Source organism: Typopeltis vanoorti, chromosome 2, assembly GCF_054136105.1.
Source record: "Typopeltis vanoorti isolate ZY-2024b chromosome 2, IOZ_Tvanoo_1.0, whole genome shotgun sequence".
NCBI classification, from domain to species: Eukaryota; Metazoa; Arthropoda; class Arachnida; order Uropygi; family Thelyphonidae; genus Typopeltis; species Typopeltis vanoorti.
In genome coordinates, this window is record NC_143550.1 from 58,811,625 (window position 1) to 58,838,893 (window position 27,269).

At 34.5% G+C, this 27,269-nt stretch overlaps 1 protein-coding gene across 3 annotated transcripts in view; it reads left to right on the forward strand.

The window, feature by feature from the left end:
• SCCRO3 (defective in cullin neddylation 1 domain containing SCCRO3) overlaps window positions 1-17,122 on the forward strand; it is a 62,836-nt gene extending 45,714 nt beyond the window's left edge. For all 3 annotated transcript variants that reach the window (XM_090405232.1, XM_090405240.1, XM_090405247.1), the window contains 2 exons: window positions 5,263-5,417; window positions 12,584-17,122. In XM_090405232.1, the coding sequence (XP_090261358.1) occupies window positions 12,640-13,596 (957 nt within the window). In that variant the 5' untranslated portion in view covers window positions 5,263-5,417; window positions 12,584-12,639 and the 3' untranslated portion in view covers window positions 13,597-17,122. The remainder of the gene's footprint in view (window positions 1-5,262; window positions 5,418-12,583) is intronic.
• Window positions 17,123-27,269: the final 10,147 nt, after the last annotated feature.

Here is a 27,269-nt window from a genome sequence, read left to right on the forward strand (position 1 = left end):
CTGATATAACTTTGCCATCTTCACTAAAAATCATTCTAAAATAGCAAAATATTTTAGTTGTTTACAAGTTCTTCATTCATCCACAGAAAACGTTAAATGCAAACCATTAACTGCATGAGAATGGAAGGAGGATAAGATAGTACCATTGCATAAGGGTGGTGGTAGTAGACTGGAGATAACTATAGGCCTGTTTGTATTTCTTCTGTAGTTAAGATTTTGGAGAAATTAGTAAAAACTTGTATAGAGAATTAGGCAGATCAGGGTAATATTATTTATGCAGGCCAGCATAGAGTGCTAACGGGCACTGTTGTTTTAGTAATCTGGTTACCTTTTACAATAAGAGTAACAAGAGCAATGGATGAAGGTAAGGCATATACTGTCTTTTTTTTTTTTTTTAATTATTCCAAGGCATCTGACAGGGTGCCATATGAATAAGTTGCATCATATGAGATTGGACATCAGATTAGTGGATTGGACTAGCTCTGATAGATATCAGATAGTTATATAGGAGAGCAGTATCAAGTAGTAGGAAGGTTACAAATGGAGTTCCCACAGGATTCAGTCCTCAAAACATTGCTGTTCAATTTTTATGTCAACAGCAATGTTCTGAGGACTGAACCCTGCGGGAACTCTACTTGTGACCTTCCTACTCCCTAATACTGCTCCCCTATATACAACTAACTCTCTGATATCTATCAGAGAGCCAGTCCAATCCACCAACCTGATATTGAAACTCATATGATGTAACTTAAAAATTAAATTGTCATGTGGCACTCTGTCAGATGCCTTTGGAATAATCAAAAAAAAAAAAAAAACAGTGTATGCTGCCTTACCTTCATCTACTGCTCTTGTTACTCTCTTGTAAAAGGTAACCAGATTATTAAAACGAGTGCCCTTTAACTAATTGCTGCTGGCCTGCATAAATAATATCACCCTCTGTGTGTAGAGGCTTAAGTGCTGTGAGGACATCATGTTGGAGGCTTCATGGATTTTTTTACAACACTCGGAAAGGATTAAAAGAGAATTTAATACTTCCTATATTTCATCCTGGTCAGTAGGACATCTACGGGGATTACAAAAACAACTAATGCAACAAGAACACAAATAACATACAATACTGAGCCCAACGACACTAAAGTCCTATCTAGGTGGAGCGTCCTCTAAGGGCGGTTGTAGGTGGCCTGGAATGTAAGGTGGGACCTCTGGTGACGAGTGTTTCCCAAATCTTCGGAAGCATAATGTAACCGTATTTATCAAGATTTGGTTGATTTCTGAAAGTTGCTGCTGCTTCTAAGAATAGTCTCTCTTTCTTGAATTTGCTGTGGTGGAACATGGTGGTTTTCTTCCATGATACCCTGTGGGTGGTGTCCAAGACATGGTCAGCCAAGCCTGAATGACCATAGTTGTGTCTACAGATATAAGACTTGTGTTCCTCCAGGCAGATGGATGCTGATCTGCCTGTCTGTCCAAAGTATGCCAGCTTACAGGAACAGGGTACTTTGTAAACTCCAGGCAGAGAGAGAGGAGGGAGCTGATCTTTTGTAGAACGGATAATGGTAGTAAGTTTGCGGTGGGACGTATATGCTGTGTGTAGGTTGTACTTTTTTAGAAACTTGGCTAATTTTACAGATGTGCCACGGATGTAGGGTATGGTGATGGCATTTTTAAAATCTTGTTGACGGGGAATGGGGGAGGAATTGATTATTTTTTTGATACTGTGATTGCTGTAGCCATTGGAGAGGAAAGTGCTGTGTATGTGGTTAAGCTCAGTAGTGAGGGCAGTTCCACTGGAACAAAGATTGTGGGCTCTCTTGGTAAGAGTTTTAATAATGCCACATCGTTGAGAGGGGTGGTGGTGAGAGAGTTTGTGAATGTATCGGGTTTTTTGTATACAGTGAAGGCAAGGGTAAACAATTGTTCTTTTCCTTTTCCATAGTAAACTGGATGTAGGCTATTGGGATGACTGAGGAAGGAGTCTAACGTGTCTGGGCCATGAGGCCAAATAGAGAACACATCATTTACATATCTTAGCCAGATAGAAGATTTGAGTGGGGCTGAGTCTGTGGCTCGTTTTAGTTGTTACATTAGTTGTTTTAATCCCCGTAGATGTCCTAGCGACTAGGACGAAATATAAGAAGAGTGTTGTAAAAAAAAAAATCCATCAAGCCTCCGACATAATATTACCCTCATCTGCCTAATTCTCTATACAAGTTCTTACTAATTTCTCCAAAATCTTAACAACTACAGAAGAAATACAAACAGGCCTATAGTTTGATATCTCCATTCTACTACCATCCTTATGTAATGGTACTATCTTATCCTCCTTCCATTCTCATGCAGTTAATGATTTGATGTTTTCTGTGGATGAATGAAGAGCCTGTAAACAACTCAAACATTTTGCTATATTAGAATGGTTTTTAGTGAAGATGGCAGAGTTATTATTGAAATAGTTAATGTTGATATCATGGGTAACCAACTGAATACATTTTAGCTAATTCTAACTCTCTTATTCCATAAGAGATTAGTTAGAATTAGCTGAAATCCTACCAGTATATAAAACTGTTTAGCTTATTGTTTAGAAATAAAATAGTTGATCAGAGATTTAAGACAATAGATATGAAAGTTCTGAAGAAACTTAAATAACCGAACTTAGATTGTCATCTGAGAATCAACCTCTCTCTCTCTCTCTCTCTCTCTAGGCTGATAGAAAGAGAGAGAGCAAAAATCCTCTTTTGCAATCCCATATCAGAAGGTTAAATGCATCATAAGTGAACTCTTAATAGGCAAATAAACAGTTACTGAAGTATAGAATCAAAAGGCTTCGGTTTAACTTTGATAGGATTGTTACTGTGTTAAGAGGGTTTTTGCTCTATTAGGTTTCTGCCTGGTCTCTGATAAGAAAACAGTTTGCAGCTGTCAGGCCAGTGAAACCTAATTTAAGCACTAATAAAAGGCTAATATATGGGCTCATGGGTGAAGCTTGTGTCTTTTAAGTAGTACAAATCAAGGCAACTCCAATGCCAAAGGTTATATTCTCATAAGATCTCGGGTAAATTTTCAAAACCTTTTTTAAGATTCTTTCCATATTTGGCTATAAAATATGGATGAATCAATAATATCCTCTATTTTAACATCTTACCTATGCCATATTGAAGCCTTTTGGATCTATATTTCTGTAATTGTAATTTTAATATTTTCACTTTAGCTTCAAAATGAAAGTAGAGTAATTTGAAGTTTGTAAGAAACACTTTTAAGAGGTGATTGCACACAAGTACAATTATTGACCAAAGCAGATTTCATATAAAGAATTGAACACTATTGGATAAGGCATTTAGAACACATGCATAAATTGCATTTTAAAACAAAGGTTGAAGAAAAACTGGAGACTTCAAATAGCACAAAACGATTAAGACTGATCACTCAATTTTAAACTTTTGTAAAGCAAGAAAATTAATTGAAAATGTATCTAGTTTTGCCACTGAAATGGAATCTGCTTGAATAGTTGCCTGTACTTCATTTATATGCAAATCAATTTCAAAATAGAATTATGAATTATCAAAGAACCTGTGAAATATCTGAGTTAATTTCAGACATCTATGAACATAAAAAAAAAAAAAGAACATATATCAAAAAACAATTTTAAGAATTATCAGAATCAAATCACCATTTTAGTCTTACTTTGGATGGGTGGACCAGAATTGGAAATAAAATATACTTCAGATACTTGAAGTATACTTGTGTAAAATATACTTGTTGTTCATTCAGATACAAAATTTTTTAATTTATAATAAGTTTGTATATATATCCAGAAAAATGTTCATCAGTTAATATTCAAATATTGTGGACTTAGGAATGCAAGCATTCCTAAGTACACAGAATTTCAACAGAATAATGTTAAAAAATAATGACAAATGGATGCAGAAATTTGGATGTGAAAGCATAATTGAAAATTTACTCTGGCTTAATCATGCAGTTGATGCATTCAATAAAAATACACCAGCAATTCATTATTTAAAATATTTAAAAATTTAGATTTATTTAAATATATATTAAAATTAAATATTTTAAAAAATAATTTTCATGATTGAAATTGTATAGGCTCAGGAACAGAAAACTAGCCAAGACTCAGAAACCTAGTTAGGAAGACAGACAGGAATTTGAAATTAACATTCAAGACAATGTTGAGCAGTGCTAATTTAAGGTGGTATGATTACTTAAACAGAATGAGGAAGGGTGGTTAAGCAAAAATTGTTTGTTGCCAAGATGACAAGCAAGAAGACCAAGATTTAGGTGGTTTGATTTAGCTAGCAGTGCCTTAGAATACTGAAAATGTTAAATTTGAGAATATTGAGAAATTTAGTGACTTGACAAATAAATTTTTGTTTTATGAAAATTGTTGATAATGGCTAGTAATAATGTTAATATAATTCTATAATGCTATCATAGTGTCTGTACACCCCTGGACGCTACATATCAACAAATGATAATGATCAAAACTTTATCAAGTATTCAGTTTAAATGTGATACTCCTTTTTATCTTGCTTATAGCCTTTATTGGTAACCTTTTTCTCTTAAGTTGTCCATCTTATATTATAATTACCACCATGCCTCCATGGAAACTCATCACTTGAAGTACACCCTGTCACACATAACTCATTAACTCATGCTTTAAACTCATTCATCATGCTCTCAGGTAGTGCATTCCACTCACTAACTCCTTCCCATGCAAAGAACCTTATGCCTTTACTCACATGCTCTTATACAGTTTCCCTGTATGTCCTCTTGTTCTATCCCCTCTCTCTCCTCTCTCTATGACAGATTTCTTCCATATTATTATTTATTTATTTTATATATTTTTTTTTAATTTGAGGCTTTATACCTGTTTGGAGTTGGCTCCCACTACAGCAAACAGGATAGTCTGATATTGTGAATTTTCTTTGTCTGTGAAGTTTTATTTTGAACTTTTGAGTAGTTAGTTATAATAAGCAATTTTTATTATAAAATCGCTTATTATAACTGTTTTCTTGTAAAGAACTGGTTGCATCACTGAGAATTAAGAAAATTTCATGGCTTTTGCATTATATTGACATGTGCTGAAACATGTCAATGCAGCAAGAAAACTTAGCAAATAGTTGAGTAAAAATTAAATAAATTTACGTTGTTTTATGATTATTATGAAAATCGAGGATGAGTATCATGTAATGGTAATGAGAAGAGAAGGGTTATGACTTAAAGTATTATTTTAATATTTTGTCTTTTCAGGTGTGACTTAAGAAATAAGGAAATGTAAATTTCCATTGATTAGAAGAAAAACAGAACATGGAAAAGAAACTTTTTCTCAAAGAGTGGTTTTTCCAAAGTAAATAGTTCCTAAATCATATATATATATATATATATAAACAGGAAAGTACATTGGGGTGAGTATTACTTTCAGAAGAATTTTGGATCCATATTCTTTAAACAAGTTTTTTTTTTTTTTTTGTTACATATGCCATTGTTTCAATTTATAAACTAAAGTTCACACAGAACTGAGTTCCACTGCAATGCAGTGAAACTCAGTTCTGTATGAACTTTAGTTAATGTAACTTAGTAGTTGTGGTGTATGTAGGGAGAGGAGTCAATAGTGACCATCTCAACCTTAAAAAAATGATGTATATTACCTTTATGCCAACATATGGGTATGCTAAAATGGCAGTATTCCAACTATTTTATCACCCTTTCAAACTCTCTTAGCCTGATCGGTTTCAAATTATTTTAAATCAAAGAAAGATAATGTAGACAAAATATATGATCAGTGTGAATAAATAAAAATGAAAGGTAAAAACCTGATAACTATACTTGAGGCAATCCCAAGAAATGCAAGTTATCCATAGCTCCCTGATAAGCTTGATAAGCTTATCAGGGAGCTCTCTGACAAGCTTATCAATGAGCTCCCTGAGCTCATTGATAAGCTTGTCCAGGGCATTTTTTAGAAATCTCTCTCTGTATGCAGGAGTTGATCCTATAATCAGTTTAGTTGAAAAGTAATGATTCTTACCTCCCAAACTGCAAAGGCTAAATGACTGACATTCAAGTGTTCTTGGAAGATTTCAATGTAACGTAATTTTGAGACAATGATAAACTTAGGTGTTGTATCTCATCTCTCACTGAGAGAATGCTTTTACTCTGCTTACACACACAATCTGAAGTGGGAGATTAGAAAAACTGATATAATCAAAAATGTTTCCATGATTTGATGTAAATTAAACCATTAGGCACTAATGCTTGAAAATCAATTATTAATACTATGATATTATGTTAATAATAAAGTTACGACTTTTTTTTTGTTTTAATTGATTCCATACACGAGAGGTCGAAGAACTTATAAGCACATCAGTGCCACGTGTGGAGTAACAAGACATTGTCCATTATAACATAGTATTAAGTAATTTAGATTAGAATTAATTTAAGAAGCTAACTCCTCCTCTACTTAGGAATTTCTCTGTATGGCCTGAGAAGAATTCAGTCAGAATAGCCAAGTCTCATTTCATATATCCCAGTCATTCTTCTGTACCTTTGCTTTAACTTTGGAAATTTGACATGTGACTAATCCTAACCTCGTTGTCATTCTCCATGCATTGTACTATTAAGAGTTGAACTGCAGATGCTCATTCATGAATGAATGGATATCCGCTGATAATATGAAACTTCTATATTTAAATTTATTTAAATGTTTACATTTATATTTAAAGAATGGCTTACTTTACAATAGTTGATATAATTTATAACATTACCTGTTTATTACTTTGGGTTGCCCAGTGCTATTATGTTTTGAGATAAGCAATTCAGTATCTACTTTTTCTTATTATAATTATAGTTTCAACTATTTTTAATGGAAACCCTGAACTGCAGTTAATCATTTTCACCTTGCATTATCATCTATTTCCAATCCAACAGAAACTTTGGATTCAACTAGAAAATGCTAATTTTAAAAACAAGATTGAAATGTATGTTAATTGATTTTCTAACAATTTTTATGTATTTTTGCTTCATAATGACACCAGTTCATGAACTCTTGATCTTTAATACTAATGTATCATTGTAAGTACTTTTATACTTCTACTCATGATGCTAATACATGATTGGTTTACCCTCTTTTATAGGTTGTATTTACATTAAAAAAAAAAAAAATCTTCTGGAGAGAGCAAGAAGTTATTACACTTCTTTCTTTAAATTAATTTTCTTGTATCATACTTTTCTGATATTATATGATGAAAAACACCAGTTTCCCAGAGGAAAAATCCTGACACCTGTGTATGAGATCAGCTAAAATCAATTTGAATTCAAAGAAAAAAGCCCATATAAAATTTCTATTCAACGAGCACATCGATTTGTCATTCTTCCAACAGCACTATAATGAGGTGCTTATATGAAATCTTTCTGTGTGTGTGTGGGGGGGTGGGAGAATACAAGATAGTTCAAACCAAGATTTCATTATTATTAGCTTTTTATCCACAATTTTCTAACAGATTAATCAGTGACTTTTCATGCATACAGTATTGTCAGCAGCTATATTTAGGTTGTCTAAGGTGGCATTTTTCTCAAGGGCTCACTTTAGTGAGTACAGGAATGGCAAACCCAAGGTACCTGATGCTGAACCATGTCTTACTTCATGTAATATACATCTGTTATATTATCTATGGACTGGTCCCTACCTTTCTTTCTTTCTTTTCTTCTTGCTCCTTTCCCCAAATGCTATTAGAGTATTCAAGGACTAGGAGTAAATGCTTGCTATTTTGCTATTTCATTTTGTCTTATGCAGTGGGAGTCTGCCTTCCCTTTTAGATATTTGCTTCACCTAGCAGGCTGAAGTTCCAACTCACCTGACCAATGTGGAATGAATTGGGATCAAAATCTCCCAGATATGTGAAAAGGGTCTCTGCAACCTTACCACTTCTTTTTTCTTGCAGGTTGTTGCTCAGAATAATCGCTGTGTTGAGGGCTTAGGCAGAGGATCCTGTTCAAGAAATATATTAGCGTCTCTAATACTGGTCAGTGATATTGAGAACGAGGAATACGAATGGTATGGGATTAATCTTAGAGATGAACTTTACATAAGCACATGGAATGTATGGGGGTCTACAGATGGATACTCTTCATGTTGTCTATAAAGAAATAGAGAGGTATAAAATTGACATCATGAGAATAGCAGAGACCAGGTGGAATGGAGAAGATCACTTCAGAAAACAGAATGATAAGCTAGTCAAGTTCAGACAAGAGCCCTTCTTGGTTATTATCCCATTAATGACAGGGTACTTTGTATTAGACTTAAAGCTCATCCTACCAATGTGTCAATCATGGTAGTTTATGCACCCCACACAGATAGGCCTAATGAAGAGAGTGATGAATTCTATGAAACTCTACAGACTATTTTGGACTGCTTGCCAAGGAGAGATGTACTTTTATACCAAAGTGGGAAAGAGTATAAGAGTTTAGTCTGGGTGAACATAACACCTATGGTGAAAGACTGTTGGAATTTGCCCATGCCAAGTTATTACCAATACCTGCTTCCAGAAACACTCACTATGGACTTATATTAGTCCTAGAGTGAACTATGGTACAGACCATCAGATAATAAGGACCAAAGTAAGACAGACTCCAAAACCTTCCAAGTCAGTCTCATTCAACTAGGCTGGATGTCAGAGTAATCCCTGGTGGGTTCACAGAAGGAAACATCAACTCGGTTTGATGATCTTTTGGAGGTTAGTGAGAGAACTCACCTGAAATGCTTTGGGAAGGAGTCAAGGTTATTATACAAAATACAGCCAAGATGTAACTAGGTCCAATTAGAAAACCAAGAGACCCATGGATATCATTTGGAGAAACAGACACAGTGACTGAAGAATATAAGAGATTATATAGAAAAGTCAGACAAGCCATCAGGCAGGAGAAGCAAAATTTCTATGCTAATAAATGTGAAGAGTTCCAGAGGAGGCACAATCATAAAAGGGGTTTCATTTAGTTCTTGACTTAAAGCTAAATAAGTCCAAAATGAATGTCATAAAAGACAGGAATGGCGCATTACTTAACAAAAGAATTGTAAATCAAAAACAGATGGAAAGAATACTGCGAGAAACTGTACCATAGAGTGGATAAAGAAAATTTGGAGGAACCCTCTCACCATGAAAATTTCGATTTAGAACCTCCTCCACCTGGGCACAGGTTGAAAGAGCAGTTAAACAGCTTAATAAAAATAAAAGCCCAGGTGCAATGGAATCCAGCAGAGTTAAATGAGGCCACAAGGGATGAAGGAATAAAAGTGTTTCTTAGGTTGATTATAAAGATATGGGAGATGGCTTAGAGACCAGGCACAAAAAAGGAAGATATGAAGGATTGCAAGAACTATGGAACTATTAGTTTAATCTGTCATGCAAGCAAGATTTTATTAAAGATCATTCTAAATAGGAATGAAGCCAGAGTTGAGGCAGAATTGCATGAGGAAAAAGCAGGTTTTAGGAAAGGTAAGGTACCACAGTTCAGATCATAGAGAAGTATAAATAATTTAGACTCCCTATAGTAATGTATTTCATAGACTACTCTAAAGCATTTAATTTAACTGTGTTTAGCATGTGAAACTGTGGGAAGTAATGAAAATAATGGGTTTTCCTCAACATATTATCAGGTTGATAGCTAACTTGTACAGTGAGCAAGAAGCCACAGTAAGAACAGCTGTTGGGTTAACTGATTGGCTTCAGGTTGGAATGGGAATCAAGCAAGGATACCTACTTTCTCCTCACCTGTTTAGTATCTATGCTGAGGACATCATGCGTGTAGCATTGGATAAGCTGAAGACAGGAATTAGGATAGGTGATAGATTGATCAGTAATTTGAGGTATGCTGATGATACAGAACTCCTTTGTAATGACAAGGAAGAACTAGGACAAATTCTTGACAAAGTTAATGAGATCAGTATGAGCAGAGGGCTTCAGCTCAATTCTAGCAAGACAAAGATTATGATTTTCAAAGGAAATAACAGGGAAATTCTTGAGAAACAAGTGTACCTTAATAAAGTCAGCAAGTTCGAGTACCTGGGATCCATTATTAATGTAAAGAACTGCTGTTCAGAAGACTTCAGAAGAAGATTAGGAATGGCTGAAACAACAGTCAGACTTGTCTAAAATCTGGAAGGATGGATCTGTTTTGATGGGAACAAATTTGAAGATCTTGGATGCAGTTGTTTTACCAACAGCAACTTGTGGGTGTGAGACTTGGAACCTAAAGAAATCTGATATTAAAAGGATAGCTGTTTTTGAGATGTGGTGTTACAGAAGGCTGTTAAGGATATCATGTATTGAAAGGCTGATAAATAGATGGGTGCTAGAAAGGATCGGTGGAATTTTAAGACTCCTTATGGGATACTGACAGAAGGTAGTTGAAATACTTTGGACACATTGAACGGATGGAAGGAGACTTCTCAAAACAATAATAGAAGGTAAAGTTCCAGGAAAAAGAGGAAGGGTAGACAGTCAATGACATGAATGGTGTCTACACTGTAACGGACCTTTAGAGAGTTGAAGCCTCCAGAAAAGCATACAACAGGACCATTTGACATGGACTGGTGTGGCTTATCACTGAACATTTGAGTGATTATATAGCATCTGATATCCAATGAATTATCATCTATCATGCAGGTATCATCAGTAGGTGTACAAAATAGATACATCAAGAGTCCTATAAAACTTTCATTACTGGTTTCTTATCAGTGAATTTCTTCCAGAGTTATTTTTTATAAATATCTTTTCAAAATCTTTGTGGATCATAATATTATATCCCTTATGTAGCTATTTGTTTTATTTGTTTTACTAGTGCATTTTTCGCATAGTTGGAAATACTTGGGTTCAAATCTTGTCCAGCATGCAAAGAACATTTATAATGCTTTTCTCCTGAAGGGAAGTTTACTAATCTCATTCAGAGGAGGTAGGATTTTCTGCCTGAAAACCTGTGAAATGCTACCGGAATTCATTCAGTATTGGCAAACATGCTACATAGCCAGTTTAATATTTCAGGGAAGCTATTTCCTTTGTGTTGATATTAAACAGCCATAGCCTAATTTTCTTGTATTAGTTGCCGCTTGGTATATGGATTGTGCTACATGTTTTTATACTATCAATCCATCTAATATTTTTTCTTCCTGTGAGTCTTTTTATTACTGGGATATGGAGGGATATTTATCACTTGTGGTATATATATCTACTCTATATATATAAAAAGATAAGCCGAAATTTGAAACATTTTTATGTCAAGTTTTTTGTCTCCGGCTTACCAGCCCAGAACTTGGGGGGGGGGGGGGGGGGCACAGTAAGAACACACAAATACACACACTAGGGGCACAGCACCCCTAGTGTGTGTGTTTGTGTGTGGATATTTTAATCCTGTTATTTTCGCTGATCTTTGTTGGTTTTTTATCTCCTTATGTCACACTTAAAACACCCTTGTTTCCTGCTTACCAAGGAAAAATAATAGTGAAGGTTATTGTACATCCTATGCACCTTCCTCCTCACAGAAAATCTGATCTCTGTCTCCAAAGCAATGAGATACATGGCACCCTTAAAGAGAGATAAAGAAAATCAGACTTAATTATTGAGGAGATTAGTTAACACAAAACATCAATTAAGACTCATTCTGGAGATTTTTGTATTGCAGATAGTTATCTAAATAGTGGAAGTCATTCAAGTCAGTGCTATCTCAAGAGAAGCAGATTAACTGTGTGCTTGGTAAATGCTATCAACTGTTTGTTTTATTAATTGTTCTTTTATCAGTAAATGAACTTTAAAAAAAGTGTGTGTGTGTGTGTGTGTGTGTGTGTGTGTGTGTGTGTGTGTGTGTGTGTGTGTGTGTGTGTGTGTGTGTGTGTGTGTAAAATGGGACTTCTAAACCATCTTTGAAGAGATTTGTGTTTTATTTATAACTCCAATATCGATACTCTTCACTTGATAAGCTAAGTACTTTTCAAGCCATAAAGGAATCTTTGTAACTTAAGCATTTTACGCATATGTATCTATTTAAATCTTTTTCTAACAGAAATTGTTGCTTAGGTTTAGTTATTTGATGATATATTGAAAAAAAAAAATTAGTTAATTTAATAAACCTGTGCCTTACTTTACTTTTGTAAATCTATTCTCCTAATGTACTGTCCATCACAGATAAATGAATTCTGCTCACTTCTTCTTCTTTTGAGTATTAGATAAGATGAATTATAGTACTTCTTCTTTGGTGAAGTAGCGATTTTTATTGAAAATTTATTTTATTGTTTTATAATTATTTTTATTTATTCATAGTTTTAGTTTTGCTTTAATCATGCAGAAAAATTCTTTATGATGAAGCACACAAGGGTTCAGTTAATAAACCCTTATTTCAAGATAATATTCAAAATAAATCAATTACCTGCTATCTTTCTAAGAGTGCAGATATCAGATAAGACTTATTTTAATACTATATACTTTTTTATACTTGATATTTCTTCTGTACTTTTTTTTTTATGGTTATACTTTGTCATTTGTATATACCTGTGGCTACTGGATGTATAGCAGTTATTATTTTTCAGACTGTATCATGGTCCACCACAGATAGCAAGGATTGCAGTGCCTCTTTGAGGAACCAATGGGGAAGTGCCTTTCTTGCTGTCCAGCAAATCAGTCTTCTGAATTTCAAGACCATCACACAATGTATACCGATTCTACCGGCAAGGTGGAAAATAGTGGCACTCTTCCAATGAGCAACAATGCTGGAGATTCTTGGGCTCAAAGGGCAGCTAATTCTGATGTTTCTGTGATTGTAAACAGCAATGGTGAGTCTCACGTTAATACTGTCTCGACTGCTAACACTAAGAATAGCCTTGGATTAACAGAAAAGTTCATGTTTTATCCACGCATCCCTCCCATTCGTGCAAATAGTGGTGATGGTAAACGTCCTAGTCACTCCATCCATGAATACTCTGAAACTCGTATTCATGCCTTATTTGAACATTATAAAGATCCCTGTGAAGATGCTATGTTATCTGAAGGTATAGAAGAGTTTTGTCAAGATTTAGATCTAAAACCAGAAGAATTTAAAGTGCTTCTGTTAGCTTGGAAGTTTGGTGCTGAACAGATGTGCCAGTTTACACGAAATGAATTTGTTAATGGTTGCAAATCTTTACAAGTGGACTCCATCCAAGAAATTCAAGCTAGGTTTGTAGATCTACTAGTTGAAATTAATGACTCTTGCAAATTTAAAGACCTTTATCGTTTTACGTTTAAGTTTGGCCTTGAAATGGGACAAAGAATTTTGCCATCAGAAATGGCAGTCCAGCTGTGGAAATTGGTGTTTTCTCAAAAAGAGCCACCAATTCTTTATCGGTGGCTTGCTTTTCTTGAGAAACATCCAAACATTCGTGGTATACCTCGTGATACATGGAACATGTTTTTGAACTTCACAGAAGTAGTTGGAGATGATCTCAGTAATTATGATGATGCAGAAGCATGGCCAAGCTTATTTGATGACTTTGTAGAATATGAAAATGATCGAACCAATCAGAATATATATCAGAGTAAAGAAAGAGACTGTGTAGAAGTTTGACCATAAGACAGACTTGGTACTTAAGTTGTACTGTGTTTCAATCAAATGTGATATACTTATAATGTACTGTGAACATAAATCTAAATATGATTGTCATGCAAATTACAGTTTATTCTTTCTTTAAGCAGAAGACAAACATAATGAAATTGAGCAAAAATTTACTTATGTAAACTTTTTATTTTTTTTTTATTAAAGCCCATATTTTGGTAAAGTATCTTTGACCATTTTCTATGTAAACCTATAGGTAGCAACTTCCTAGTTTAAATCAAATGATAACAGAAGACTCATATAGTGATATAGGTAATGTAGAATCTTAAAAATAACAGCAGCTATTATGAAGAGTGAATATAAAAATCTGTTTCTTGCAGGATATCTTCCCGGTTGGTTTTATTATACAAAATGTCTATATTAAAAATAAAGATGAGAGTTCAAATCTTCAAAAAACTGCATTTAAAGCTGTTTCAATTTATTTTGGATTATGAAGTAAATTTTTGCAGATTTTGTCAAATAACATTTTGAAAAGAACCTACTTTTATGAAAAATGCAGCATATTCTGCAGCCTAATTTTTCTTATGTAAAGGTAAGGAGGATGTTAGTATATTGTCCAGGCAGAAGACACAAGATAACCTGCATAAACTCTGTTCATCTTATCTTACAGATATGAATGTTGTCTTCTCTAAAATATGTGATCTGAGAGAACATGGAATTTGCTAGACACCAATCCATGAGACAGGGAATTTATTTGTCTTTATGAAAAGGTAAGGAGGATGCTAATTTGTTGTCCAGGCAGAAGACGCAAGGTGGATAACCGTTCATAGGATCTTGTTAGTTTTGTAGTTGTGCTGACACATCAAATGATAACCTGGTTGATTTCTTTATTCAAGCCTTGGAGAGGTTTGTAGTGATCTATAGTCTGTTGATTAAATTTGATATCATAACTTGTTGATAAAGGTGACTTGATAATGTCTATTTCCTGCTGTTATAGAAGATCATTTGAGCATAAGGAATAGACATGAGTGGAGTTTGATGATTCTAGTTGTCTCAAATATTCTGAAAGCTTTAGGTCATCAGCTTTTAATTATGATGTAAATCTATTACTGTAGGATACTTTGGCAAAATTAAGCAGTACCAAAATCAAGATCTTCAAAAAGAATTCTAAGTTAGCTTTGTCAAAGAATGCTCAGAAAGATTGGAACTGTGTTGTTAATAGTTTATATTGCTGTAGATCAGAATAGGATGACAGTTTTCTATACCAGATTTAGAAACATCTATGTCAAACAATCAGTACCTGGTTTCTGAGATCATGATACTATATCATCAATGTTAGAAGGTAGCAATTTTGAGAGTTTGGGTTTTAGCAAATTAATAGATTCATTTGTCAGATCAAGGACATTTGCTTTATGGATCTGATCAAACTAGAGAAATGACTTGCTCACTGACAAATATGGCAAGATCTCATTGATTTATCTCTTTAATCTTGCACTTTTAATATATGCAATTAAATAAGAAGTAATGGTGTTAAGGAATCTGATTTTGTCCTCTTAACTGTGGAGCTTCCATATCTATTTGTTACAAACAGATTATCCATGAAATATGAAGGTTCTTTCCGAATATAGGCTGCTGTATAGCAGTTTCTCCATCTTAGTCAGGATGACTCTAGCTTATAAAGCCTTCTTTCTATCACAAATGATCTTTGTTTTTACAATAAAAGTAAACATTATCATTCTTGATAACAGTTCTGCTGTTATCAAGAATGGCCACACTATCAAATTGCACAGATTATAAATCACTGTGGACCCCTCCCCATTCAGATAAAGCAAATGAATGTTTCTGTTGCACATGTGATGGTCTCAATACAAATAGCCATGATTCTAAAGACAGTCCTTTCAGGTTATTTTCCTTATTACTTTTTCATCAAGAAAAACTAGATTTTATGCAATGTTGGTGTCTACTAGATTGCATTGTATTTTTGCTTCTCATATTTTAAGGTGGACATGGAAATTTGCTCAGCAGTTATAGCAAACTCTTGCTATAGCAGACTCTTTGAGACCATAGGAATAGTTTGTAGAAGTGGATAATTTTCTATAGTGAATTTCCATTAGAATAGCATTGTACCTGTGCTGATATTATAAATACCATTATAACAAAGTACTGAAAAGGACTTTCAGTACTTTGGATGGTGTTTGCTGTAGTGAGAGTTGAGCACAGTGAGATGATGAACAACAAACAGGATAATATCTACTGCTCGGAGCAAGGAAAATCGGACCTTATAAATCATGCAATCTCCTTAGCACATTTGATTATACTTGAAGAGATCTTGTTTGATTCCTATCACATCATAAGAACAATGTTTATAGGTCTTTTCAAAATGAGTAAACTGGTCTCTGAAGCAGGATTTTTCATCCTGCAGAGCATGCAAACTGTACAAAGAACACCTACCATTTAAAAACTTAATAAACCACTCATCTTAATATTAGTTTGCTTTTGTGTAATGTAAACAGTCCACTGTTGCAGTGTACCATATAGACTAATCATGTGGTCCATTCTTCACTAAGGCAGATTCCTTTTTGAAAGTATTAAAAAAAAAGCTGCAAAACCTTATGTCATAAAATACAAATAGGAACAGTTGTTTAAAGCTGTTATAATTTTGGAAAACATGCCATTCACCAATAACTGATTTTATTGTTACCATTTTGTTGTTAAAAATATTATTACATGTTTCTTCTGTTATATTTAGATGTAAAGTGGTTGATCTTATAGGTTTACTTTGAAAATAGTCAATATTACTGAAATATTGACATTTATAAATACTTTTCTCATCTAAGCCAGTCTGTGTCCAATTTCATTATGGTTTATTCTGAAACTTTTTTTTTGTACACTAATATTTCATTTATAATCCTTATGCAGCTGCCCATGTATAGTAAATCATCATAATTTTTTTTTTTTTGCATAATATAAAATTTTTAGCTTCAAGAATTCATTTCTTAAAAAAAGATGCTCAATATAAGTTCATAACATCCTTTCAAATACCATATTGATAAGCCTTGTTTTGAGGATTGATGTATGGTGAACCATTGAGCCTTATTACTTGCAGCTGTGATGATTATCACATCAGAGAAATTTGCCTTTGCCTCCTTCCCTATGTCTTGTACTTAGAATTTGAATACTATATTTAAGTAGTGTTGCTTAGAGTTTGTACATTGAGGTTGTTATTTTTAAATTAATACTTTTGTATATTAAACAACTTATTTTGTGATTATTAATGATACTTTGTAATATTTCTTTAATGACATTGAAGCATAATGTCTTTTTTTTTAAAATTGTTTAGTTTACCAGAAGGGATTATAATGTAACATTCTGCTTTATACAGTCATATTGGTTTCTGCAAATTTTTGAGGGACAGTTATTTTTTAAATATCTGATATGCACATATATTACAATGATTTTATGAATTCATAAAGTAAAGATAATATTGAAATAACTAAATATTTAAACTAAAGTGATAAATAAAATTTAATCCTCTCAACTGAGAGTATATATACCCTTATTAATATAAGCTTCAATTAAACTTTAACATAACTATTCATCCATCAGTTCATTACAGAAATTCAAAGTAGGAACCTCAGTTTACATACTGTGAAATAAAAATTAGCAACAAATATTGGTGTATAGTATTTTTATTGGAACATCATTATTTTAGAGGTGAAATGTTTGGATGAAAACAAATTAGTAATAGGCAGGTATGAAACAGTTTGTTCATTTGAATCAACCATAGTTTTTTGAAAACATAAATCCCACTCTTGAAAAGTTGCAAACTGTACTACATTGATGTTATTGTGAGCTAAGAGTTAGATTTGAAATTCTGTCTAGACACCACCAGATATTTAGTGTCTCAAGCCACTTCAGATCTTCAGTAAGCAGTAACATCGATCGTATACCATCAACAATTGTTCATCACAGTGAGATTCACATACACATCTTGGTTGGAGAACACTATCCACTTAAAATTAAACTTGCCATGAAATTTATTCTTGTTTAATCCTTTATCCAAGTGTAAATTGCACGTGAAGTAATTTCCCAACTGTGCTACTTGTATATAAAGGCTGATCACTTTACATCAATATTCTTAGTATCCCATCAATGAAAAGCACACCCGCCTTTCAGAATTGTATATTGCTTTGTATTATGGAAAGGGGGTCACTACCTAGACCCACCAAGGTTGTTAATGCAGAAGTCACGTATTTCCCATATATAGGTAGTGAAAAGGTGTATCATCTTATTATTAAAATACTGTGGATTAGAAATAGTTGTAGATCTGTAGAGAAAGGAATTTTAATATTTGGCGTTAAGCTGTGATAGATACAGCAAGCTGGCAGTGAATTTATTTTATTATTATTATATGAAAAGAATTTGGCTATGCAGGCTAAAGGCAATCCAAAAGAACTTTAGCATTATGCTGCAAGCAAAAGAAAGAATGAATGTGAAAGAATAACTTTACTGAATGCAGATGGTACAGAAGGTAACGAGATTGTTCAATTAATGAGTAAGGGGTGCTTAAGGGTCAAAGCTGTATAATTGAGAGGAGACCTCCACATAGCCTTTAAAGGAATGCGGAGAACCGACCAGGGCTTCTGACCTAATGTCCAATCCTCACCTTCTTGTGGTGCACCCTGTTGAGTATCTCCTGGATACTGAACGAACGAGGATGGGCTGGCAATTTGGGATTTAGCTGACCAAATTGTATTCTTAATGGTTAAACCAAAATAAAAAATGATGATACAACATGACAAAATTTCATGCCGGCTGGGGCATCGCCCAGTTAAACAAGGCCCCCGTTGTTTTCGCCAGGTAACCAGAGCGAACAGCGAAAAGTCAGCTACTGGAACAAATCTGAAAGCACACCCCAACTCAACATCACCAGAGTTAAAGATCAGTATTATCATCATAAGAAGCCTGAATGGCAAAGAAATGGAGCTAGCTGAGAAATTAGATAAGTACCAGATCGACATAATAGGGGTGACTGAAACAAAAAAGACAAAAACTGGTGAGATCTTTCTGAGCAATAAATACAAAATGTTATATTTAGGCAATGACAATCAAGGAAAAGAAGGAGTAGCCATAGTATTCAACACAAAATATGAGGCTAATCTTCTTGAATGGCAGGCAGTCTCAAGTAGAGTAATGTGGGCAAATATGAGAATGGGAAACAATACAATGAGACTTATTTGTGCCTATGGCCCCACTGAAGGTTCAACTAAGGTGGAAGTGGAGGAATTTTTTGAGGCGCTAGAGAAAGCTACTGACACAATGAAAAAGGAAAAGTTGGTCCTTGTTGGGGATCTAAATAGCAGCGTAGGAAGTGATTGTCAGACATACAAAAATGTTTTGGGAAAATTTGGAGAAAAGAGCAAAGCTGCTAATAATGGCAAATATCTGTTGGATTTCTGCTTAGGACATGCATTGGTTATTACCAACACCATGTTCCAACATAAAAATGTGCACAAATTCACATGGAAAGAAGAGGCAAGGAATAAGAAACGTCTCATTGACTATGTTATTGTTGATAGTGATGTTTACTCCCTGGTACAGGACACCAGAGTGTACAGAGGATTTGAAATTGGAAGTGATCGCTATTTAGTCTTCAGCAGGATAAAATTGAATTACATATTGAAAAGAATAACATGTAAGAAAGTTTTAAAGCGAATAAAAGAAAGTTTAGCATCTCTCAGATGTGAACTGTAGACTAAAATACACAAAGATTATTGAAGAAAAAATGAAAGAGTTTGAGAACAGGAACCAAATCTTGAAGATTCAGTGGCAAATCCTGAAGAAAACATTGATTGATTGATTCAGCCAGAGAGGCGTGTCTTGAGGTTGTCTGCAAGGATAGAAATATCAGAACTCCATGGTGGACACAGGAAGTTAAAAAGGCAGTGAAGGAAAAGAAGAAAGTATATCAAAAGTTCCTGGCAAATAAGTCAGCTTTTGCTCTTAGAGAATACAGAGACAAATGTAAGAAAGCAAAACACTGTGTAAAACTAGCTAAACTAAACAAAAGTTATGGGAGGACTTTGGCAAGGATATAGAAAATAAATATCAAGAAGGTGGTAAGATATTCTGGAGGTTGTTGAATAAGCTTAGAAATGGAGGAAAGAGGGCTGTAAAAGGAGTTAGAGATGATAAAGGTGACATGAAAACAGGAGAAAAAGATATCCTTGAAGTATGGAGTAATTACTTCGAAAAATTGTTAAATGAAACAAGCAGTGATAGCAGAGTGGTAAAAAACACTCCACAGGCATACAGTCAGGAATACATATCCATACTTGAAGTAGAAAAAGCCATCAAAGGCTTGAAATATGGAAAGGCAGCAGGAGTAGATGATATTCGACCAGAAATGCTGAAATATGGTGGTATAAAAGTCTTACAGTAGCTGCACTGCATAGTTCAGAAAGCCTGGACAGAGGGACGAATTCCCGATGATTGGAGTAGAGCTCTCATAGTACCCATATATAAAAGGAAATAAAACTGAATGTGAGAATTACAGAGCTATTTCCCTACTGAATGTTCCTAGTAAGATATATGCAAGTATACTTGAGAAACAGTTGAGAAGAATTGTAGAAGAAAAGCTTTGTGAAGAACAAGCTGGATTCAGACCAAATAGAGGCTGTCAGGATCAGATCTTCACTTTACAATAAATAGTGGAGAAATCATGGGAATATAACAAAGATCTGTATTTAAGTTTTGTCGATTTGGAAAAGGCATATGACAAGGTGCCAAGAGAGAAGCTATTCAATACACTACTGTTATATGGTGTCAATGGGGCATTATATCAAGCAATACTTAGTCTTTATTTCAGTTGCAAGTCAGCAGTTAGAATTGAAGGAAGTACAGGAAGATGGTTTAATGTTAAATCTGGTGTGAGACACGGATGTACATTATCCCCTCTGTTATTCATTATCTATATGGATCACATTATGAAGGAAAGTGGTATTAAACATGATATCAAAATTGGAGATGTTAATGTCAGCTCTTTGATTTATGTGGACGATGTTATACTTCTAAATAAATCCGCTACAAGTTTGCAGGATTCCCTGACTAAATTGAATAACTGTTGTAATAGATATGGTATGAAGGTCAGCAATAAAAAGACAAAGACAATGAAAATAGGCAGAATCATTGAAAATGTCAACTGTGTCGTGAAAGGAGAACCTGTGGAACAAGTAAAACGTTTCAGCTACTTAGGCACGATTTCTAGTGAAGATGGTAAATTAAATATAGAAATAGACAACAGAATCAACAAAGCTCTTATGATAGGAAGTGAATTGAATAAATTCATATGGAATAAGAGAGAAATTAGTCGGAACACTAAATTAGCTGTATACAAGACAGTGTTCAAACCAGTTTTAACTTATGGATCTGAGAGCTGGGTCAGAAGTAAAACACTTGATCAAAGACTAGAGACCGCAGATATTAGGATCCTGGGAAAGATTAGAGGCGTGAACAGATGGCATCAATGGCAACATCATATTAAAAACGAGGATATTAGGAAAGAACTTGATATTGTCAACCTCCAGGAATGTGTTAGCTGAGCTAATCTCAGGTGGTATGGTCACTTAAACAGAATGGGCAAGGAAAGATTAGCAAAACAAGTGTTCTCTGGAAGGTTGACAGGAAAACAACCCAGAGGAAGACCAAGATATAGCTGGATTGATACTGTACAAAGTGCCTTAGACAATAGAAATATAAGATCTGATAATGTTGAAATCTTGACAAGTAACAGACTGATTTGGAGGAAAATTGTAGATGAGAAGTTAGCAATGATGCAAATTTTTCATGTAGTACTATCATATTCTGTACACCCCTTGAGGGTGCATGGCAGGAATTTGATGATGATCATAACTTTGCTAAGATATATCAACCAGGTGTATGTAAAATTATGCACAGTGCTACTACTACATTGAATGAGGAGTTAGAAGTGCATGAAAATGAAGTTGAAGAGCTGTTACATAGCCTAGATAAGAATTTGTCATTTGAGACAGATGGAAAGAATATCGTCATGTTTACTACAGGAACATTCAACCAAATTGGTTAGGCCTTTCATGCACTTGTATAACTTGTCTCAGCTCTCAGGAACGAAATCAGAGGAATGGAAGGAAAGTGTAATAGTTCCATTGTACAAGGGGCGGGGGGGGGGGTTCAAAAACTGATGTGTTTAATTACCGACCTATCAGTATCTCTGGTGTGGTATTGAAGATTTTAGGGAAGTTGGTAAGAACTCACATACAGAAATGGATAGACAAACAAGCTATAATGTGCACGGAGCAGCATGGATTTACTAAAGAAAGGTCATGTTTTAGCAATTTGCTCATATTTTATAAGAATGTTACAGCTGAGTTGGATAAAGGGAATGGATGCACTATGATGATGTTGGATTTTGCTAAGGTATTTATTTGTTAGGATACCACACAAAAGGCTTGTATGAACTAGAGAATATGGGAGTGGAATATAGACTTGGATCACTGGATGGATGACAGAGAGATATGAAAAAAAAGTGATACCGTCTTTACTCGAATATAACTCGCCCTCACGTATAACTCACACCCCTGTTTACTTTACTAAAAAAGAAATTAAAGTTTCGCATATGCCATACACACACGAAAAAAGATTTAAACACGTTCACGTTGGAGCAATAGTAGCTCGCATGACATGGTAAACAACATGCCCTCCCCAACAATGACTATACTGCAGACACAAGAAAAACAAGTATTTTATTGTGTCACTGAAAAGGTGCAGAGACATTTGTAGTCTGTATAATATATTTGTCAACAAATAGTGTAATTAGAGACAACTGGGATAAAAGCAGCATTAACTAATAAATAATGTCCCCTCCCACAGAAACTATGCTGTATAAATTCAAGCAAAACTATATGTTGTACTGCCAAACACAGTATCTAGCTAAAAACTATTGTTCAAACATTTGTCTAAATTTTCAATTACACGAAATAAGTGTTTGCTTGATTGCATTTGGAATTTCGATGTCATTATGACAGATCCCAAAGGCTAACTTCAAATAAAATTCTACTGTGAATTGAAACTAACAGGCCGTTTAATGTATGTGTGAGTCTGCCTGATGTGGAAGTGGCACGTAAACAAGCAGCAATAAAATTCAACTGAAGGGTTGAAACTTTGTGTCTGTTGAGTACTGCTTCTGCGTTGCCTGCACAACACAGAAGCAGTACACAAACGGTAATGAGAAGTCCTGTTGGAATGATAAACGGGCAAAACACCATCCTGGCATGAACATGTTAAAACTAAGAAATATATAGTGAATGTTGTTATGGCAGTTTCAGATATTTTGGAATTTGGTTGAAGAAAATCAGCATTTCAACTCAACAATTGTTGACTTGCCTTTGTTGTTGAGTCGTGCAATCTTTTGTTAATACCACACCAATCATATGCACATCTTCATAGCTGCTCTATCTCTTCCGGCCTACCATTGCTATCCATTTCGCACTCTCTTTCACTTCTCATTTATCATTTGTAATGGACTGTTCATTAGGTATCTCAAGTCTTGTAAATTACTGGTAATTTTTGCTTGAAATAATGGGAGAGAAGATGATGCTATTTGGGTAGATGACTTTGGTGATGCACACATGGAAGCTGCTCTCGAGGCTGGAAGTAGTGATAGTGAATAGGAGATTCTTGGTAAGCCATACACATTTTCAGTTTTTTTCCTGAAAACTTTAGTTTCCGAAAATCCCCACATATATCTCGCACTGCGGTTTTTTAACTTTAATTTTGGGAAAAAAATTGCGAGTTACATTCGAGTAAATACGGTATATAGTAGGTGTGAATCTGCCAGATTTAAGGTGACCAGTGGTGCACCTCGGGGTTCAGTCCTTGGGCCATTGTTGTTCAATCTATACATTAATGACATTATAAAGGGTCTAACAGGAGATGTGCAATTGTTTGCCAATCATGCAAAGATAAGCAGGGAAATCAGGGATGCTGCTTATATCTAGCACTTACAAAATGATTTGAATAGGCTGGAAATGTGGGCAAACTAAAATGCCTGTCAGTTTAATGTTAGTAAGTGTAAAGTTATGCACTTTGGCATGATGTGATTTCCAGCAACAATATATTAGTGGGGTTTATGCTACAAGAAACTGATGAGGTTAGGGATCTTGGCATAATAGTGTGTAGGAATTTGAAGTTCAAAGATCACATAGCAAAAGTTGCAAATACAACTCTGAGGATAATTGTGATGTTGAAGCAAACCTTGATATGTAAGGATAAGGAAGTCATTTTGCCTCTTTATAAGGCCTTGATAAGACTAAACCTGGATTATTGTGTGTAGATTTAGGCTCCCAGGTTCCAAGGTGATAAGAAAGCTGTGGTAAGGATGTGCAAAGAAGAGTTACAAATTATAAACTTTTGAATGAGTTATAGGATATCATCTGATGAAATTTTTCATTATATGAAAGGTGGGGAGAGACTACAGGAGCATCCATGGAAGTTAAGGTTCAGTCAAGAAAGGGGTAACAGCTAGGTTTTTCTCTCGCAGAGCAATGAGTGAATGGAATAGTTTGCCTTTAGGGGTAGCAAGTGCTTTTGTGTGAATGAATTTAAAGGAAGGTATGGCAGCTGGTTTGGGTGATTTATAGCCTCTCTTGATAAATCCTTGAATCCCTGGAGGTCTTAGATAATAATAATAATAACAATTATCTGAGATCTTCAGGAAGTCAGGGCTCATTGAAGGATTATTTGTAGTTAAAAAAAAGAAAAAAAAAAGGAGTCAGCTCCAAATGGACATAAATGTTCTGGACTGAAAAGAAAACTGAGAATAGAAACATTTGACATGTTGATATTTATAGGTAAAGTTGAAGAGTTGGTGGATATTATGATGATATTTTTGCATGAAAAAAAATAGTAAAAACAAAGGGGGTGGGGGAACTTAAAGGGAACAGTCTTGTTTTGGAATGGGACCAGTGACCAGTCAAAAAATAATGTTTATCATTATTAACACATTCACAACAGCCATTGTACAAATTATTTCTCATCACTTGCCCATTGGGGCAGGATGGCAACAAATCATCTTATACTTCTGTTTTACTATCTGTTGGGCATGTGATCAATCATTTTGTGCTTTCTGGCTATATAATTCACCAATAATTAAGAGAACTTCTATAATTGTTTGTATTTTTAAATGCCTGAAGGTATAGGTAACTATATTTTAATCTGCATTAATTAGGTATGAATTTGAATTATTTTGTTGTGGTATTTTGAGTAGTGCAATAAATAGGAACAAATTACATGTCATCCTATAAACTCTAATTATGCATGTGTGACTTTATGAAGGGCTTTGTTTTGAAATAAAAGTGAAGAGCAGTTTGCTTTGCCAAATAAAGGGAAAAAGAAGTATATTATTAAGATGATTAACAACTATGTACGAAGGGAAATTTATCAAATTATGAAGTGTGATCGCATAATTTGTTTGGGCAATGCATCACATGTTGATTGAGCTCTTAGCAATGAAACTGTATATAGTGAATAAATCCCCCCCCCCACACACACACTTGCACACTGCCACCACTGTACTCCACAGGTGTAAGGAAAACAAATATATCACTTATCAGGAAAGTAATATACCCTAAAATGTATTTCAAAATAATTGGTAAGGAAATTTTTTTCTGAGAATTTTTGATAAGTTCACATTTTTGAAATATTTTTTTTTAACTCCAAGAAATAAGTCTTTAGTTTTTGGAGTTTATTTCCAAGAAGAGCTTGGCTGATCTTAAAAGATTAACAAGGCTTATCTAGTTTTTTGGAGATATAAAGAATTCTGAAGCCAAGGTTCTTGAAAAGTGATCTTTCGTTTCTATTTGCTGGGTGCATATATGTTTGAGAAATTTACTGTTTGGTTTTCAGTTTGACTATTACTGATGTTATTCTTCTCTCTTGGTCTCTTGTGGATGATGTAGGTTTCCCTGATAAGTTTGCTGCCAGTGTTGCTCCCCTCCATTCCACTCAAGTACATGCATTTGATTTGTGTTGCCTCCATTTTCTTGATTTCTTTTATGGTTTTGCTTTTTCCTGGAGGAATAGTGCATAAATGGTTTTTATTTTCTCGTCTGATTTACTATCGTATCTTGTTTTTGGAATGTAACACAACCTATTGTATTTAGGGTGCCTATTCTAAACAGTGAGCTACTCATTATTGATTGTTAGTTTGTTATATAATTTGCTTATGTCTGTTTTGTTCTGTTTCCCTTCCTTTTGAGTTTCCTACTATTTATTGTCTTTTATCTTTTCATTTCTGGGAGTGGCTTTAAGCAAGCATATCTTTTGATCATTGCTGTCTGCTTCTGTTGTATTAGGTATTATTTTTGTGACATTCTACTTCATCAGGATCTCTAGGTTGTCATATTCTTCTACACTTGTTCTCTTTAGTGGATAATTTCCTAGGGTGTGGTCTTTTGCTTCAGGGTAGACTGCTGCTCTGATATTAACTTTAGTGTGAGCCTTTTTATCTGGAGGTATGGGTTGGTCAACATTTTCTGGTGGACTGTTCCATTTCTTTGTCTGGCATACAGAGATGAGTTTAGGGGGTGGGGGTTAGATCTGCTTCATTTCTGTTTTGTTTGGTTTCATTGACTCTTCTGACTTGCTGTTATTGTAACTTGGAGGCAAAGTTTGAGTAATGTTATCATTAGAAAACTCCTTGTTATCTTTTTTTCTCTCTTTTTCTTCCAATTTATCATTCTCTAGTGTATCTGTGGTCAGCTGTTGCATAGGAAACAATGAAAGAAACCACTATTTCTGTTGTTTCCTTTTCTTTGATCCTGTCTGTCCTGTATTTTTTCTCTACTTTTTATTGAAATCTCTTCTCCTGATTTTGACTCTTGTTCTAATTGTTGGTTTAACGAGCATGGGATGCCATTTGTATTTGTGAGTATTGAAGGTGATGATGGGTGTTGACATGTTGAGTTCGTTGCTTCTTCATGTAGTAATTTAGTTGTCCTTATGTCATTTTCTAAGTTTGCAATGTTTTCTATATTGTGCAGATAGTCTTACTTCTTTGATCTTCCACTATCATGACGTGTTAGTAGTTATCTGTGTTGTCCCACTTTCCATATTGAGTTTGTGGGATTTTTTTTTACATTTTCATTGTGTGTTTATAGTATTTCATCAAGTGTTGTCAAGGCTGTTTCTGATATATAATTTTCAGTTTCATTCTCAGTTGACTTTTTTTTTTTTTTTCATCATTTGCCTGAATGGTGCTTAAGTTTTCATTATTTGGTGTCTGTTTTTCTTGCTGATTGCATCAGTAAAGGTTTGGATTTTGCACTGTATGCCCTAGCATCTTCACTGTCACATTTCCTGAATGGTCATTGGGCGTATCCCATGTAAAAACAATTACCACAGTGTGAGTTTGGGCAGTCTTTTACAAGATGCCCTTCTTGGGAGCATCTGCTGGATACTTTTGTCATTCTTAGATAAGTTATAATTGCAATCTAGTCTAGTATTTCAAAAAAAATTGTACTGATTTCTCCCTTCTAATTTTTATACTTAATGATGCCATTCTCTACTAAGAGGGAAGTTCTTGAAAACTTATCCATATTTTTTGAAAAACTTTTTGTAGCATGTCATCATTTATTTCAACAGGTAGTCTT